An 18161-nucleotide genomic window follows, 5' to 3' on the forward strand; every position below is an offset into this window, starting at 1 on the left:
TTGGAAAGTGGCGTATATTATGAGACCAATTAGATATACCCCTTAGAATGTTTTCTAAACCATTTGTAACATTATAGTATTATCACTAATTTTTAGATTCTAGTCCATGGGATGCATGTATTTTGTCCCATCTAACAACAAAGGAGCTTATGTAAAATCCGACTTAGTGACGGAAGACCGAAAAAAGTTCAACCCAAAATCCTTAATTTGTCGACATACCCCACCACACACCATTAGTGAAATAAGTGTAGATGTAGAGGCTTTTTAACCACAACCACCCCTCATCGGCAATTTCGAAAGCCACGTGAAGTCTCTTAACGTGGCTCCTCTAAGCATCCACTCTCCTTTGTCTTCACCAGTTCTCCCCAACCCTATAAAACCCACCTCCTCAAACCCTCATCCTCCACTTCAACCACCACCACCACCAGTACTACTACCACCTTCTCTCCTCCCTCAAAACTTCATATATCTTTTTCCGACATGGCTGCTTCTTCAATATTCATGGTAGTCCCCATCACAGTTTTCAAGAGAAATCCCACATTCTCCATCAGGTGCATGGCACAGACACCACAAAGTGGTGAAACCGGGAGTTCCAAACAAGCAACCACACCAAATATGACCAGTACTCCTCCACCGCCTGCACCGAAGGTCAGCTCGAAGTTCTCTGATGTATTGGCGTTCAGCGGACCGGCACCGGAGAGGATAAACGGTAGGTTGGCGATGATCGGGTTTGTGTCGGCGATGGCGGTAGAAGTGAGCAGCGGTCAAGACGTGTTTGCCCAGATCGGCAATGGCGGAGTGGCGGTGTTTGTCGGCACTAGCATGGTGTTGACGTTAGCGTCGTTGGTGCCGTTGTTTAAAGGAGTGAGTGTGCAGTCGAAGTCGAGTGGACTGATGACGTCAGATGCAGAGCTTTGGAATGGACGGGTTGCGATGTTGGGGCTGGTGGCTTTGGCTTTCACTGAATATGTTAAAGGCAGTGCTCTTGTCTAGATAATGTATTCCAAAATCCAAACTTTTCTATTACATAATTAAATATAAAACAGGAAAATGTATATTCTTTTGAATATTTATTTGTATCGTTGACCTAACATGGTTCAAATCATGAAAAACATATGTTTGATAATATAAAAGAACATAATACAGTATAAAACCAAAAACTAAGATAAAATTTAGGGGAATAAACAAATCGTTTACCCTGTATATATGTATAAGTGTATAACACATGATCTTGAATAAAACAACCTAAACTAATTGATATAAGAGTCAAAGTATAAAATACTTAAACATTCGGTGTAATTAGGTGTGTCTATTGCAATCCTAGTTTTACAGCTTGCTCACAGGAACAGGAGATGTAAGCAAAGTTATTGTTAAGATACCTTAAAAGCAAAACGATCACAAAACCATTATATAATATAACAAGTTATTCGTGAAATGGCCATATTTTGGCCTTATATATAGTGATCGTGACATTTTTCTTATTTCTTTTTATAAAAAATGACGTCCGTGAGGAACATTTTCTCACAAAGTTAGCCCATTGAACATTCGTGAAATTCATTTATTTTGGGAAACCATCAATTCATGATGTAAATTTAATTTTCTAACTATTTAATATGTTAACGATGATTTTCTAACTATTTAATATGTTAACGATGAAACTGTTTAGAGATATAGACACTCGCAAAGGTTATCTTCATTCTTGAAGATAACAGTCATCTTATTTATTTCACTTTTTAACAAATGTATCATAAAAAAAAACGATTTGACGATTTTGATATTCAATGTGCCTGAGTCATCCAAGTAAATTGTTAAAAACCTCTAAATTCATCTATATAACCACTCACAAAGGGTATCTTCATTCTTGAATATACCTAATTTGATTTAATGATCTTGAGAATGCAAACAAACTGATTAAAACGATAGGTAAAACAAATATAACGAAAATTTCGAAAAGTTAAATCACTACAAGAATATCACCCTTTAGCGGCGACACTATTACCGGCGACATGGGCTTTTAGCGGCGACAAATGCTAGAGTCGCCACTAAAAGTCCACTTCGCCGGTAATAATGTCCCTGCTAAAGGGTTATCACTCGAATCCATGTTTTCCCCATCCGTTACATCTAAGCCCGTATGATCAAATATCAAATCCAACGGTTGGGATTCCTTATCCGCATTAACCTAATACCGGCGACATATATGTCGCCGCTAAAAGTTAAAAATGTCGTCGCTAATAGTTAGCTAAAAGTTTAATCGGATATTATGACTTTTAATATTTAATTAATTATAATCGGATGTTTGTTATGTAATTAGCGTCGACACTATTATTTTTTATTTTTCATCGAATGTTGTTATGTAATTACCGACGACATTATTACGGGCAACCAAAATCTTTAATTAAAAAAAATTAAAAAAATGAAAATTGGTATTACCGGCGACACTATTACCGGCGACTGTGTTATTACCGACGACATTGTTATTAACGGCGACACACATTATTAGCGGCGACAAATATCATTAGCAGCGACAATTTGCTCAATAGCGACGAAACAGTAGTGACGACTTATTACCGGCGACGCGTCGCCGCTATTACTATTACCGGCGACTACCCGACTTATTACCTGCGACTTTTGACGCGGCTAATGATCGTTTTCCTAGTAGTAAATATAATATTATCACTACGTAAGTAAGAGAATATGTAGCTCCTAAGGATTTACGTCTCTATAGTATATTAAAACATAGCATCTATGAATTACAAAATGCTCGTAATGATAATAATCAAAGAATGTTTAATGAACATGAATATTTTTCTTCTTCTGATCGGACCATCAACAAAATTAGCACCATAGACGGAAAGCCAAAAATAAGTATAGGCATTATGCATGTTTAGGATAGGGTGCTAAATGAACAGGTTACATGAATGCATTATAATTATAGAATTTATTTAAAATGTCCTGTACACACCAACGTACAACACTAATTTATAGTTATATTATTAGAGTATCTCCAATGATAATTTATTTATAGTTTTTTACTATTTCCTTGATAACTTAATATTATTAAACATCATTGGAGATAATAGTTTTTTTGTTTTTTTTATTGATCATTCAATATATATTGAATGGTCAATATAGTATAAATGTTTATCCAGTCTAATCCTTTATCTTTAAAAATATTTCATTTTACCTACATAATTTTATTTTAGTTGAAATAATATTGATTTCTTTAATAAATAATTATTTCTATTAGATGTTACAAATGTTTATATATTATAACTACAATAAATTTTAATACAAACTATATTTTAATAAAAATATGATGTGTTTAAAAACAACTAATTAGTTTAAGGGGTTATAAGAAACAATTTATATACATGTGGATCAACTAGTTAAACTAAAAAAAAAAACACTATGTTGAGGTTAACCTTTGCAGATATAACTTAATTAGAGCTTAAAAATAAATAGAATGATGAGTTGACAATAACTTTAAGTTATAACACAACTTAACCATTGGAGATGCTCTTAGACTTATTTTTTGGATAAATGATGATAAATTATTACCATATAATTATCATTAACTTTACTTTTTAAGTCATCATTACAATATAATTATTATTTGTGAAACTTTTATTATTAGTTCATTATAACACAATCAAGAAATCATTATTAATTTGTAATTATATTTTTATTATTAACTTTATTCATATTGATAACTTTAAATTTATGACATGAAGAAAAACAATGAATCAATTACTCCATCACATCCAACGAAAACTCTAGAATAGTCTTCATATGAAGTCAATAACTCATCATATAATTGTCGACGAATGAAAATGTGACAACCCGAAATTTTTTATTTTATAAAGCTTAGTCAATCAAACCATTTGAGTGTCAAAATCATTAGTACAAAGTTCTAGCCAGGTTACAGGTCATTCTAAGGAGTTTTGAACCTAATACACTTAAGGAATAAGTGATAGAAAGTACCCGCTAGAACCACAGTGTAGCAAATCGGACCCTAACCCCATCTAAGTGAGTTCACGGCCACAAGACCATGAGTTTACGGCCGTAAACTCATGTTGCCATAAACTCAAGGGTATATATAGATCATTGGGTCATTTCGTCTCATTTCTCCCTTTCTTGGCCGGATTTTCTTCCAAATCCTCTCAAGTATCATCCCGATCTTCGTCCCCGGTCTTCAAAACCCGTAAGCTTATTGTCTTAACTAGTTGATATCTTGCATGAACTAGTAATCTTACATGATTTCATCCGTGAAATCATTCCATTTTGTAGATCTTCAAGTTACACCAAGAACACACACTAGTGTTCTTGGCCAAAACCGACCATTCGAGCTTGTAGATCGTAAGTACTCTTGATCCAACTCATTGTACAATAAGTTTAGCATATTTAGAGCTTAGAAAACATAAGGAATCATTGGATTCAAGGAGTTTATGGCTAGGGCATGTTCTTGGGCCGTAAACCCCTTTTAAGGGTGCAAATGACACCCTAACACCTTAGTAAGCCTTGGTTAGTGTCATAGAACCTTACACCATTGACCTAAGGACCATAATTCATGAAATGGTACTCCTTACCATGAGTTTACAGCCGTAAACTCATGGGGGAGTGGTCCCAGGGCCGTGAACACCAAACAAGGTCATTTTAGGACCTTAAACCCACCCAAACACTTTTTTGAAGCTTTGGAGCACTTAACCACTAAAGCCCTTAGATTTTTAAGCCCCTTTTGGTGACCAATGTAGAGTTTACGGCCAGGAGTAAACTCCCCTGGGCCGTAAACTCCAATAAAGATGGTCATTGGACCATAAACTCCCGTATGAGGCTTTACACTCCTTGGTTGCAACCCGATAGCCTCCTAGCACTTGACCAAAGTGTTTTCCTCGCAATAGGATGTTTATACATGTTTAATTAGTGTTAAATCACTAATTTTTATATACATATGTCTCCATATGTAATTAGGATCATTGTGTGTGTCTAAGTCTTCACTTGACACCAAGCACTTGTCCGACACTTCCTTCCGATCTGCTTACTGCAGGTGAGTTCATACCCCTTGAATCAACCTTTTAAATGTTTCTAAATGTTTTTAAATGCTTTATGGGGGGGGGGGGGGAAGAATACAAGTTGAATCATGCTAGTTATTATATCAATCACATGTGATTAATAACTAACATGCAAATAGATTTACTATACGTTAACTGTTTTACCAAATAGATTTTTTGAAATGACTTTCTTAAACGTTTTTATATGTTTAAAACTCTTTATCAAACTGCTTTATACACTGTATGTTTCTTTTCAAACTTTGTTACAAATGTATTTCAAACAAAGGTGTTCTTTATACTTAAACTGTTTATTCAAACAAAATACTTTCAAATCGTTTTATAAACTGACATCAAGTCTAACTTTTCTTAGATATTAAACTTTTTCAAAGGTTTTACAAAACTCCTTTTATGCTTTTATATTATCAAATGCATGCCCATATATGTATAGTTATATAAGTAATGTTTAAAGGACTTAGGAAGGCTAAATCACTTTATTTCCTTTTCCCCGTTGGGATGTGGTCTGGTAGGGTATCAGTTATCCGTCCGAATGTCGTATAAATATTAGTTATATATCATGTATACATATGTAGACATAATAGTGCCCTCAGTCAGTTCAGTACCTTTGGCTAGCAAAGGTATACCTTCGTTGATACTTGTACATTTCTAGTAGCTATTATAGGTATAGTTAGGAGATACTACTTGCTATTCCTATTACAAGGAATTACGCCAGAGTCAGTTCATTCATGAGTCTATACTAAATGCTATATGAAGAGATACACATACTTGGATACACTTACTTGGATACACTTACATGGATACACTTACTTGGATACACATACATGGATACCTTTACATAGATACCTTGTTAAAAGCATGTCTGTATATGTATAGTTATATAAATAATGCTTAAAGGACTTAGGAAGGCTAACCCGCTTTATTTCCTTTTCCACGTTGGGATGTGGTCTGGTAGGGTATCGGGTATCCGTCCGAAGGTCGTTTAAATATTAAGTTATATATCATGTGTACATATACGGACATAATAGTTCTGATCAGTCGGTTCAGTACCTTTGGGTAGCAAAGGTATACGTTCATATATCCCTACCAAGCTATTATAGGTATAGTTTGGGCTTATATATATATATATATATATATATATATATATATATATATATATATATATATATATATATATATATATATATATATATATATATGATTTGGTAATAAATATGGATTTCGACCTAGCGATTCGTTGCGGAAGTCACCTTTAGTTCCAAATGTAGAATAGGGACTACCAATCATATTATTACTTACTTACAGCGGGTCTCGTTAGAAGACTACTTACTTACTAAGACGGGACTAACCATTCCAGCACCCAACTGTTAGCAACAGAGGTAATTAACATCTACGGATGCCTACGGTTAATACTTATATTAGGGTACCTTTACGGGACTAACCATTCCTTCAACCTGCTGTTAGCTACAGAGGAAAATAAACATCTACGGATATTCAAGGTTAATACTTTTTCGGCAATCGCGATGTCGAGTTGATCCTAATAAAAAAGGATAACACTTATATGGCTATATTTTTCCTATTACTTTATTGCTGATACTCGCTTTCAAAATACTTGTATTCTCAGGTCACAAATAGACAGGTACGACGACCAGGTTTTGTGAAGATGGAGAAATCAAGACTCCTATTTTATGTAGATTGTTCATTATGTTGTCTTATACTATGAAAGAACACACTTGTAATTAAAATTATACTTTTAATGCAATGGATGATGTTGTTGCTTCTTTACTACTTTGCATTGTTGTGATACATTACATGACGTCCTCCGCCGCAGAACGTTTCCGACGTTCTCGGATTTTGGGTGTGACAGAAAAGTCACTCATCTTCATCATGCCCGAGACAAACAACTACTGATCGAACATCACAATTTCCATCACCTAATACATTTTGTATACACTTGATACAAGGATATCAATAATATTCATAATTTTAAACTTATTTTTATTAAGACAAAAAAAACACAACAATAATGTTTTTATAATATAATAATATAAATAATATTATAAAAATAATTTTTCAAATAAAATTTCATAATTTTTTTATGGGTTGTGCTGTAAGTACCCCCTTAACAGATTTTACCCCCTTCCCCTAACGTCAATCTAATCAACCTTTTACATTTGATTTGACATCATTTATTCTCTTTTTTTTCTTTTTTTTGTTTTCTTTCCTTTTTGTTTTTTGCTGTTTTTTCTTTTAATAATAATAATAATAATAATAATAATAATAATAATAATAATAATAATAATATTATTATTATTATTATTATTATTATAAGAAATTTCGATAACCATATAAAATTCAGACAATATTATAAGTTCGGACGGCATTATAAAATTTGAATTTAACGACTATATAAAATGGAACAAAAGTAAAGTTTGTTTTCAATCCGCATAACGCACCACGCAAATGTAAATAACGTACTAATTAATATATCCGTGGTAAATAAACAAAAACTTTGCTTTTGTTCCGTTTTATATAGTCGTTTGAATTTTATTATGTCGTCCAACTTTGTAATATCGTACGAATTTTAAAATTTCATCCAAATTTATAATGTAATCCGATTTTAAAAACCGATTTATAAAATAAAAAAAAGAATTAAAAACTGATTTTATATAGTCGTTCGAATTTATAATGTCTTCCGATATATAAAATGTTGTTCGAAATTTAAAATAATGATAATAATAATAATAATAATAATAATAATAATAATATTTTTTATTATTATTAATAATATTATTATTATATTAAAATATGTAATAAAAAATAATTAAAAACCGATTTTATATAGCCGTTCGAATTTTATAATGTCGTCCGTATTATAAAATTTTGTTCGAAATTTATAATAATAATAATAATAATAATAATAATAATAATAATAATATAAAAACAATAAAAAAAGAAAATAGTAAAAAAAAGAACAAAAAAAAACAACAAAAGACAAAAAATCAAATCAAGGAGGTGAAATTGGATAAATAAAGGTACTTATAGAAAACCCTTTTTTTATCTATGTTTTTAGTCGTAAATTCACAAACTTATTTTTTTTCTCTATTACCATAAACCTAATTTTCATAAAATTATTTAATTTTTGCTGTTTTTTGTTATAATTTGCATTAAATTTTTTTTTTTAAAACGTGCCTTTTTACATTTAAAAGTATAGTTTTTTTTAATAAAACATGCAATTTTGTTCTAAAAAGTGCAGTTTTTTTAAATTTGTAGTTTTTTTTATTTATAAATTACAACTTTTTTTACATGATGCAAATTTTTTAATAAAAAGGGCAGTTATTTTTATAAAAAGTGCAGTTTCACGTAAAACACATGGTTTTTTTAAAAAGTTCAGTTTATTTGACTAAAAATTATAGTTTTTTAATAAAAAGTATACTTATTTATTGATTTATAATTCTATAAGATATTAAAAATAAAAATATTAGCTCATCAATAACAAAAAAATGTTAGACTTTAATTTATTACCTTGAGCTAAAAAAACAATAAACCAAAATTACATATAGTGATACTGTTAACCGAAATTGAAATAAGTAATATTAATAATAGTAATAATATCTCTCTATCTAATAAACAAAATCGTATCTCTACGTGTCCCTTCAAAACATCAGAATTTTGCAAAAGTTAAATACCCATTATACCCCTACTTGGTCTCACATTGAATACAATTCGATATCAAATCCATATAACGCCCTAATTTGTTTCAATTTTGTTTCCAATTTTATCGGTGATAACAGCTGTAGCCATTAACTCAAATTATGCACATACCCGATTAATAGAATGTTATTATGGAATCCGATTTCTTATATAAGGTATGATATCAATCAATCGATTACATTTAATTAAAATTATTATGTCAATTATTATATTATGTCGATTATATAATCTGCTCAATATATACTTGAAATATATGATATCAACGTTCCTTTACAGCATCATGTTTCCAAGGTTTTGCATCATCGACAATTCAATTTTCGGATATTCAATCACACAGTTCAATCCTTTTGGTAAGTTTCTTCTTCTCAATGTGTATATGTATTTGTTTTCTCAAACTAAATTGTATTTTGTAAGTCCCTATTTCCCACTCATGGACAGAACACGACGAATTTGAGTTAGCGTATTGATCTTTGACTGGAATGAATACAATTAAAACGATAATTGTTGTCCCTTTCTAATGTTCTAACATGTTAATGCTGCTATTTATGTTGTTTAACCTATGTTTGTTCTGTATGTATATGTTTATGGTGGTTGATCGGTCATTCCTTGTTAAATTTTGAACTTGATTACTGATCTGGATTTACCCCTGCCATTGTTGTCGCATGTTACTGCTGCTATTTATGTTGTTTAACCTATGATTGTTATATCTGTAAATGTTTATGGTGGTTTATCGGTCATTGTTTCTTAAATTTTGAACTTGATTAGTGATCTGGATTACTTCAAAACAATATTTGAAGTTTTTCTGTAATACATATTTTTTGACGATTATAAAGTGATTTTAAGCAAATGAGAAAAGTTACAAATGGATTGTAGCACCTGTTTCCCGGTACATATTTCTTGTAATTAATAATTCTTAATTCATGCATTTTGCCTTGGACTTGGCGAGTTGAAGGACCAACTCGCCGAGTAGGAGCGGGATGAGACGCAGGGTCTGAGCCTCGGACTCAGCGGGTCGGTTCCCGGACTCGGCGAGTAGGCCCTGTTTGGGCAAAAACCCTAACCTGGGTGTTTGCACCCTATTTAAGCACACTAACTCGGCCTCTCTTGTTCCTAACACTTCCAGAAGAGCTGTAGAACGAAACCCTAGCCCCTTTTTGTTCTTGTGAGTGATTTTGGCCTTGTGAAGGAAGTTTGAAGCTCAAGAGAAGAAGAAGGAGGTGGAAGAGTGCAAGGAAGAGAAGTAGATCCGATATCTACCCTGCAAGAGGCTTCCATTTAGGTAGAAAAGTTCCCACCTTGATCACTAGTTCATTAGATACCATTTTTTCCCTTAATTGGTGGTTTTCAAGCCCTAAAACACCAAACTCCATGTGTTTGTGGTTAATGATCCGAAAGGACTTCAGATCTAGACCTTGGGGACGTATTAGAAGCATAAAGTTTCTGTGGATGAAGTGATTGAGGTCCCCATTAAGTGTATGACCTCATAAAGAGCTTGGATTTTCGTTTTGGAGCTTATAGGGTCATGCATGCACGTAAAGTTTGCAACTTTACGTGATAAGCATGCCCTAAGAAACATAGATATATGGTTTGGAAGCGTTGCATGTCTCAGATTTGGTATGTATGGGAAATGGGTTGAAAGGACTCGGCGTGTCCCAAAGTGGAACTCGGCGAGTTCTATGAAGATGGCCTTAGACTCGACGAGTTGGATGAACAACTCGGCGAGTCCTATGAAGATTGCCTGGAACTCGACAAGTTGTTCTTCAAACTCGGCGAGTCATATGAATAGTTACTGAGTTGTGAGGGGTTTAAGTGTAGAAGGTCCAACCCTTCGTCACTACTCGCGGAATTAGCAACTTAGCGTGTAACAATAGTCCTAGAAACCGAAATCCTCATAAAGAATGCCCTGGTGAGGATTTGGAATCGAGTAGGAGAACTGCTCGTGGGACTCGGCGAGTTGTTCTTCAAACTTGGCGAGTCGGATGAGTTTCGTTGTGGTTTCGAATGGGAGAAGAACTCGTCGAGTTGTCGGCCCAAATCGAAGAGTAGAGTCGCGGATGGGGACAGGTAGAGAGTGAGGGACTCGGTGAGTTGATGGCCCAACTCGGCGAGTCGGGTCAACTGGAAGTTGACTTTTGACTTTGACTTGACTTGGCTGTTTCTAACTGAGTGTTTGTGGGGTTTGTAGCCGGAGGATTTCTGGGGCAGCAGCGGACAGAGGTTTCCCGCACTAATTATCAGCAGCTACTTGTATGATGTGAGTTACCTTCCAGTAGGGTGGGTCTAAGGCCACAATGCCGACCCACCAATGAGGAGTATTTAGAAGATAATTGTCTTTGTGATAATTTATCTTGGTTTGGTATGCGTTTGGTTATGAGTTATATCTGTATGGTATGTTACATGATAGGGGTAGTTACCCTGATAGTGGTCCTTAGGACCAAGGGGTAGGTCAGTACCCGAATATGCCTGACTATGTGCTTATATCTTGCTATTGTATGCTAGTGGTAGGGGGTGGAATAGTCCCCAGTTACCGGTTGAAAGATACCGATGACGATTACCGGTTGAAATATACCGATGGTATTGTATGGTATGTGGTATGATGGGGGAACTCACTAAGCTTTGTGCTTACGTTTTCAGTTTTTGGTTTCAGGTACCTCTTCATCTAAGAGGAAGGAGCCGGCAGCGTAGCGTGGCATCACACACACATTTGATTTTCTGCACGGTGTTTTCTGGGATTGTACTATGATATGTTATTTGCTTATGTTGTGGGTTTGAAACATGATACTTGATTTTATGAGATGACGTGTTGATTCAATATTTTCTAGTAAATGTTTTATGAACAACTTAATTAAAAATGAAATTTGTGGATTTCAATTTTGGGACGTTACATGGATTTTCTAGGTTGAATCTTGATATGCCTTTTTATGCCCCTCTATTTCGACATAAAGAAGTCATGTCGAGATAAGACCATGAAATTACTAATCAAATAAAATGTTAAAATTAATTTATTTTAAACGGGCTTTCAAAAGGCTACAATACTTTAGTTATCCCAAATTATGATTTGTTAAACTGTTGGTTGAATCATTGTAAACTGTTTGTATTTTATGTGTTTTAATAATTGAAAATTGTTTACTTTAATAGTCCAGGGACATAATGATAATTCTCTGTAAAGGGGTATATAGTTTGTGTTTTTATGTGTCTTTCAGTTTTGTTTTCTTTGTTTGAATGTTTGAATATACTTTACTGCATTATTGATTTTGTTCTTAGACTTTATTGCATAATGGTAATTTTCTTCAATTGTTCTTATACTTTACCATAATTTTGCTTCCATTTTTAGGGATAAACGCAAGAAATAGCAATGAACTTCTCTTTATCGTGAATTATAGCATTCTCCTTTCATATGCTTCTATTACCACATTGGATTTTTAGTTTTTTTTTTTTTTCAAATTTAAAATTTATATTTTTTAGACATTGTAATTTGAACGATAAACCAATTGTATTGAACAAGTGTCGATTCATTGTGTAAGACATAAGGAAAACGAAAATAAAACTTCTAAACTCAGCTTTACTTGGAAGCCTTTAAAGAACATAAACATAAATAGATTCACGTGACACAGAACTTCAGCCGGATAACACCAAAAAAATAACTAAATCTAAAATCCACATTTCACATGGTTTGAAGGCTCTTAAGAAATGTCACATTAAAACTAATACCCCCGCCCATTTGTTTACACCTTGTGCACTCAAATTACATATGAAGGAGGTACCAATGCAAACAAGCAAGTAGCTTATTATCAAAATTATTTATTATACTAATGCTCTAGGAACCTACTTAAAGAATCTTTCATGATTTAACTGTGTGTTGAATCATTGTAAACTGTTTATATTTTATGTGTTTTAATAATTGAAAATGCTCCATACATTTTTCGACGTAGCGGTCAAAATTATCATAGTATCGGAAGCCTTTTACCGGAACAGGGATTTAAACCAAAATTCTCTCAGTTGTACATATACGATACTGATAATGAGATCGCAAATAGACGAACATTTTTTGGGTACACTCTTCACAATTATCACATTAATAGATATATTATTCATCAGCATTAATTTCTTTATTTATCTTATGTTTATATGTTCATCTTACTTGCAGTGGAGAAAATCAACGATCTATATCAAATTCTTCTGTTCTTGATATTGTTATTATACAAGATTTGAAGTTGATGTTAGATTCAAATGATGTCTTGGTTCAGTCTTATAGAATGGTTAGAGAATGTTTTCAGGAAAACCCTCATGTTGATATCAAATTGAGAATTATTGGACGAAGGGACCAAGATGGAAGGACATACAACCTATCATCTGCTTCTTAGGTTGCCGCTTTAATTGTTGGAGATAGTGGTGATTCAATTGATAATAAAGATATTGTTGTTCAAACTTCAACTGGTTCTCTACGGCGTATTAGTGAATTACATCCATCATACCTTCCTCTTCAGTATCCACTATTGTTTCCATATGGTGATAATGGTTACTGGGTTTACATACCACATCGAGGTATTACACCTTCAAGCAACAACAAGCGGCCCGACTGTACGATGAGATAATTTTTTTCTTATAGAATACAAGACAGGGATCAATATTTTTCACTAATTCTTTCAAAAAGGTTGTTCCAACAGTTTTTGGTAGATGCTTACACTATGATCAAAATCGAGAGATTACATTTCATAAGGAGCAAACAACAAATTCTTAGATGCGAGTCTTATGAGAATTTACGTAATCAACAAAACCTCGAGAATAAAGATATATCCAACGTCGGACAAACTGTTATCTTACCTTCTTCATTCACTGGCGGTGCACATTATATGATGCAAAACAACTTTGACGCCATGTCCTTATGTAAATGGTTTGGATATCTTGATTTCTTCATAACCTTTACATGTAATCTAAAATGGCGTGAAGTTAAAAATTTTCATCATAACACTTCACTGCATCTCGAAGATAGACCTGATATCTTATGTAGGTTATTCAAAATAAAGCTTGATTCTTTTATTAAAAACATACGGGAATATAAAATTTCGTCATCGTTCAAGCAGGTATTCAAAGTTGTTGTTTAATTCAAATTTTTTTATAATGATTTTTTTTCGTTTCTTAACATTTTTTATTTTTTGCAAATATATTTCATCCAACACAAATCATATCTTATTTGTCAAATTAATTTGCAGTGGTCTATACAATTAAATTTAAAAAGTAGAGGTTTGCCACATAGTCATATTTGTCTATTTATGCATGTTGACTCCAAGTGGCCTACTGTTGAATATATTGATCCGATTATTTCCTGCTGAGATTCCAAATATCAATGATGATCTAGAGTTGTATTCACTTGTAAGTGAATTCATGATACATGGTCCTTGTGAAGCTGAAAATATAAATTGCCCATGCATGGTTGACAAGCAATGTTCGAAAAATTTTCCAAAGCAATTCTATAATCATTCTTCAGTTGATGTCAACGGTTATCCGTTATATATGAAAAAAACAATGGATATTTTGTCGAAAAATCAGGTGTTAAGTTAGACAACAGAAATGTTGTTTCAAATAACAAATATTTGTTGAAAAGATATCAGACATACATTAATGTTGAATGGTGCAATTAGGGATCTTCCATAAAGTATCTGTTTAAATATATAAATAAAGGTCCAAATAAAGCTACAATTGTTGTTGACATCAACACTGTTTCTCATCAAGAAAAGGTTGTGGATGAAATAAAAGATTATTATGATTGTATATATATATATATATATATATATATATATATATATATATATATATATATATATATGCATGTGAAACATCATGGCGAATATTTAAATATGATGTTCATTACCGATATCCTTCTATGAAGCGACTACCTTTTCCTCTTCCTGATCAACAACAAGTAATATATGCTGTGGACGATGATATTGACGATGTTCTTGAACAACCTTCAGTTGCAGCTTCTATGTTCACATCTTGGATGGAATGTAATAAAAGTAATAAAGATGCATGAAAACTTACATATTTTGAATTTCCTAAAAAGTTTGTTTGGAAACTTAATGATAGGTTGTGGAAGCCAAGGAAAATTGGACGTTCAATAGAAAGGATTCACTCTGTTTCACCTAAACTTGGCAAAGTCTACTTCTTACGGATACTTTTAAATAAAATGAAAGGTCCAAAATCATTTGAAGAAATTTGTACTGTAAATGGTGAAGAATTTCCAACTTTTCGAGATGCATGTTATGCTTTGGGCCTCTTAGATGACGACAAAGAATACGTTGATGCAATTAAGGAAGCAAGTCATTCAGGTACCCGATGAATGTATGCATGTTTAGTTATACTTGTTGTCTTCGTGATACTTGTATGTGCCAGGTAGGGAGGTGAGTGTGGGTAGGGTCTAGTATCTCATCACTAGCTGAGTGTAGACGGGGTTTCTTATCTCATCATTAGCAGAGTAAGGGCGGGGACCATGATAGGCTAGGCCTTAGGAACGGAACATATAGTATTGTGTATGATTCCTTATGTTCGACCAATAGGACCGGGACCGGAGATGAGAGCAGCTCAATAACGAAAGTTTATGTTAATTCCTAGAACAATTCAAATCGGACATATTCTACAAACACTAGGTTGAATCGGTATGATAGATATCGTTTATTGGACTTGGATAATTAAATTTCATTCGGCCCGTTAAAAACAACAATTTTTCAAACAAATTAATCATCTCGATCAATGAGATTATCTAGAATGTACACAACTCGAAGTTTGATGACGCACCACACTATTGGGCACGTCTTTGACGCACACTAGACAACGGTATGAACAACGTGTAGACCAATACTTATCAGTTGTTATGTCTATGGTTTTATAATATAAGTTCACTATAGAATGATTTATGTTTATAGAATGATTTTTGGTTATATATATATATATATATATATATATATATATATATATATATATATATATATATATATATAAAAGAAATAATAAATACATAAATTTATAGAAACCGTATTGAATCGAACTAGTCATAAAAGAGGTTCAACTAAAAAAACCTATTTTTTAAAAAGAACTTGGAAGCGGTGTTTTTAGGTAATAAAACAATCTTTTATAATGACTTGGAAAGTGGGTATATTATGAGACCAATTAGATATACCCCTTAGAATGTTTTCTAAACCATTTGTAACATTATAGTATTATCACTAATTTTTAGATTCTAGTCCATGGGATGCATGTATTTTGTCCCATCTAACAACAAAGGAGCTTATGTAAAATCCGACTTAGTGACGGAAGACCGAAAAAAGTTCAACCCAAAATCCTTAATTTGTCGACATACCCCACCACACACCATTAGTGAAATAAGTGTAGATGTAGAGGCTTTTTAACCACAACCACCCCTCATCGGCAATTTCGAAAGCCACGTGAAGTCTCTTAACGTGGCTCCTCTAAGCATCCACTCTCCTTTGTCTTCACCAGTTCTCCCCAACCCTATAAAACCCACCTCCTCAAACCCTCATCCTCCACTTCAACCACCACCACCACCAGTACTACTACCACCTTCTCTCCTCCCTCAAAACTTCATATATCTTTTTCCGACATGGCTGCTGCTTCAATATTCATGGTAGTCCCCATCACAGTTTTCAAGAGAAATCCCACATTCTCCATCAGGTGCATGGCACAGACACCACAAAGTGGTGAAACCGGGAGTTCCAAACAAGCAACCACACCAAATATGACCAGTACTCCTCCACCGCCTGCACCGAAGGTCAGCTCGAAGTTCTCTGAGGTATTGGCATTCAGCGGACCGGCACCGGAGAGGATAAACGGAAGGTTGGCGATGATCGGGTTTGTGTCGGCGATGGCGGTAGAAGTGAGCAGCGGTCAAGACGTGTTTGCCCAGATCGGCAATGGCGGAGTGGCGGTGTTTGTCGGCACTAGCATGGTGTTGACGTTAGCGTCGTTGGTGCCGTTGTTTAAAGGAGTGAGTGTGCAGTCGAAGTCGAGTGGACTGATGACGTCAGATGCAGAGCTTTGGAATGGACGGGTTGCGATGTTGGGGCTGGTGGCTTTGGCTTTCACTGAATATGTTAAAGGCAGTGCTCTTGTCTAGATAATGTATTCCAAAATCCAAACTTTTCTATTACATAATTAAATATAAAACAGGAAAATGTATATTCTTTTGAATATTTATTTGTATCATTGACCTAACATGGTTCAAATCATGAAAAACATATGTTTGATAATATAAAAGAACATAATACAGTATAAAACCAAAAACTAAGATAAAATTTAGGGGAATAAACAAATCGTTTACCCTGTATATATGTATAAGTGTATAACACATGATCTTGAATAAAACAACCTAAACTAATTGATATAAGAGTCAAAGTATAAAATACTTAAACATTCGGTGTAATTAGGTGTCTATTGCAATCCTAGTTTTACAGCTTGCTCACAGGAACAGGAGATGTAAGCAAAGTTATTGTTAAGATACCTTAAAAGCAAAACGATCACAAAACCATTATATAATATAACAAGTTATTCGTGAAATGGCCATATTTTGGCCTTATATATAGTGATCGTGACATTTTTCTTATTTCTTTTTATAAAAAATGACGTCCGTGAGGAACATTTTCTCACAAAGTTAGCCCATTGAACATTCGTGAAATTCATTTATTTTGGGAAACCATCAATTCATGATGTAAATTTAATTTTCTAACTATTTAATATGTTAACCATGATTTTCTAACTATTTAATATGTTAACGATGAAACTGTTTAGAGATATAGACACTCGCAAAGGTTGTCTTCATTCTTGAAGATAACAGTCATCTTATTTATTTCACTTTTTAACAAATGTATCATAAAAATAAAAAAAAAACGATTTGACGATTTTGATATTCAATGTGCCTGAGTCATCCAAGTAAATAGTTAAAAACCTCTAAATTCATCTATATAACCACTCGCAAAGGGTATCTTCATTCTTGAATATACCTAATTTGATTTAATGATCTTGAGAATGCAAACAAACTGTTTAAAAAGATAGGTAAAACAAATATAACGAAATTTTCGAAAAGTTAAATCACTACAAGAATATCACCCTTTAGCGGCGACACTATTACCGGCGACATGGGCTTTTTGCGGCGACAAATGCTAGAGTCGCCGCTAAAAGTCCACTTCGCCGTTAATAATGTCCCCGCTAAAGGGTTATCACTCGAAAATATGTTTTCCCCATCCGTTACATCTAAGCCCGTATGATCAAATATCCAATCCAACGGTTGGGATTTCTTATCCGCATTAACCTAATACCGGCGACATATATGTCGCCGCTAAAAGTTAAAAATGTCGCCGCTAATAGTTAGCT

The 18161-nt window shown here is 33.5% G+C and overlaps 2 protein-coding genes across 2 annotated transcripts; both read left to right on the forward strand.

Moving 5' to 3' along the window:
* Window positions 1-324: 324 nt before the first annotated feature.
* LOC128126640 (early light-induced protein 1, chloroplastic-like) lies at window positions 325-1067 on the forward strand. The gene has a single exon (XM_052764479.1). The coding sequence runs from the start codon at window positions 481-483 to the stop codon at window positions 991-993; it is 513 nt and encodes a 170-aa protein (XP_052620439.1). The 5' UTR covers window positions 325-480; the 3' UTR covers window positions 994-1067.
* Window positions 1068-16295: 15228 nt separating this feature from the next.
* Window positions 16296-16982, forward strand: LOC128126641 (early light-induced protein 1, chloroplastic-like). Its single transcript, XM_052764480.1, has one exon. It carries the CDS (start codon window positions 16396-16398, stop codon window positions 16906-16908), a length of 513 nt encoding a protein of 170 aa, XP_052620440.1. The 5' UTR covers window positions 16296-16395; the 3' UTR covers window positions 16909-16982.
* The last annotated feature ends 1179 nt before the right edge of the window (window positions 16983-18161 follow it).

This window comes from Lactuca sativa, chromosome 6 (genome assembly GCF_002870075.4).
Source record: "Lactuca sativa cultivar Salinas chromosome 6, Lsat_Salinas_v11, whole genome shotgun sequence".
NCBI classification, from domain to species: domain Eukaryota; kingdom Viridiplantae; phylum Streptophyta; class Magnoliopsida; order Asterales; family Asteraceae; genus Lactuca; species Lactuca sativa.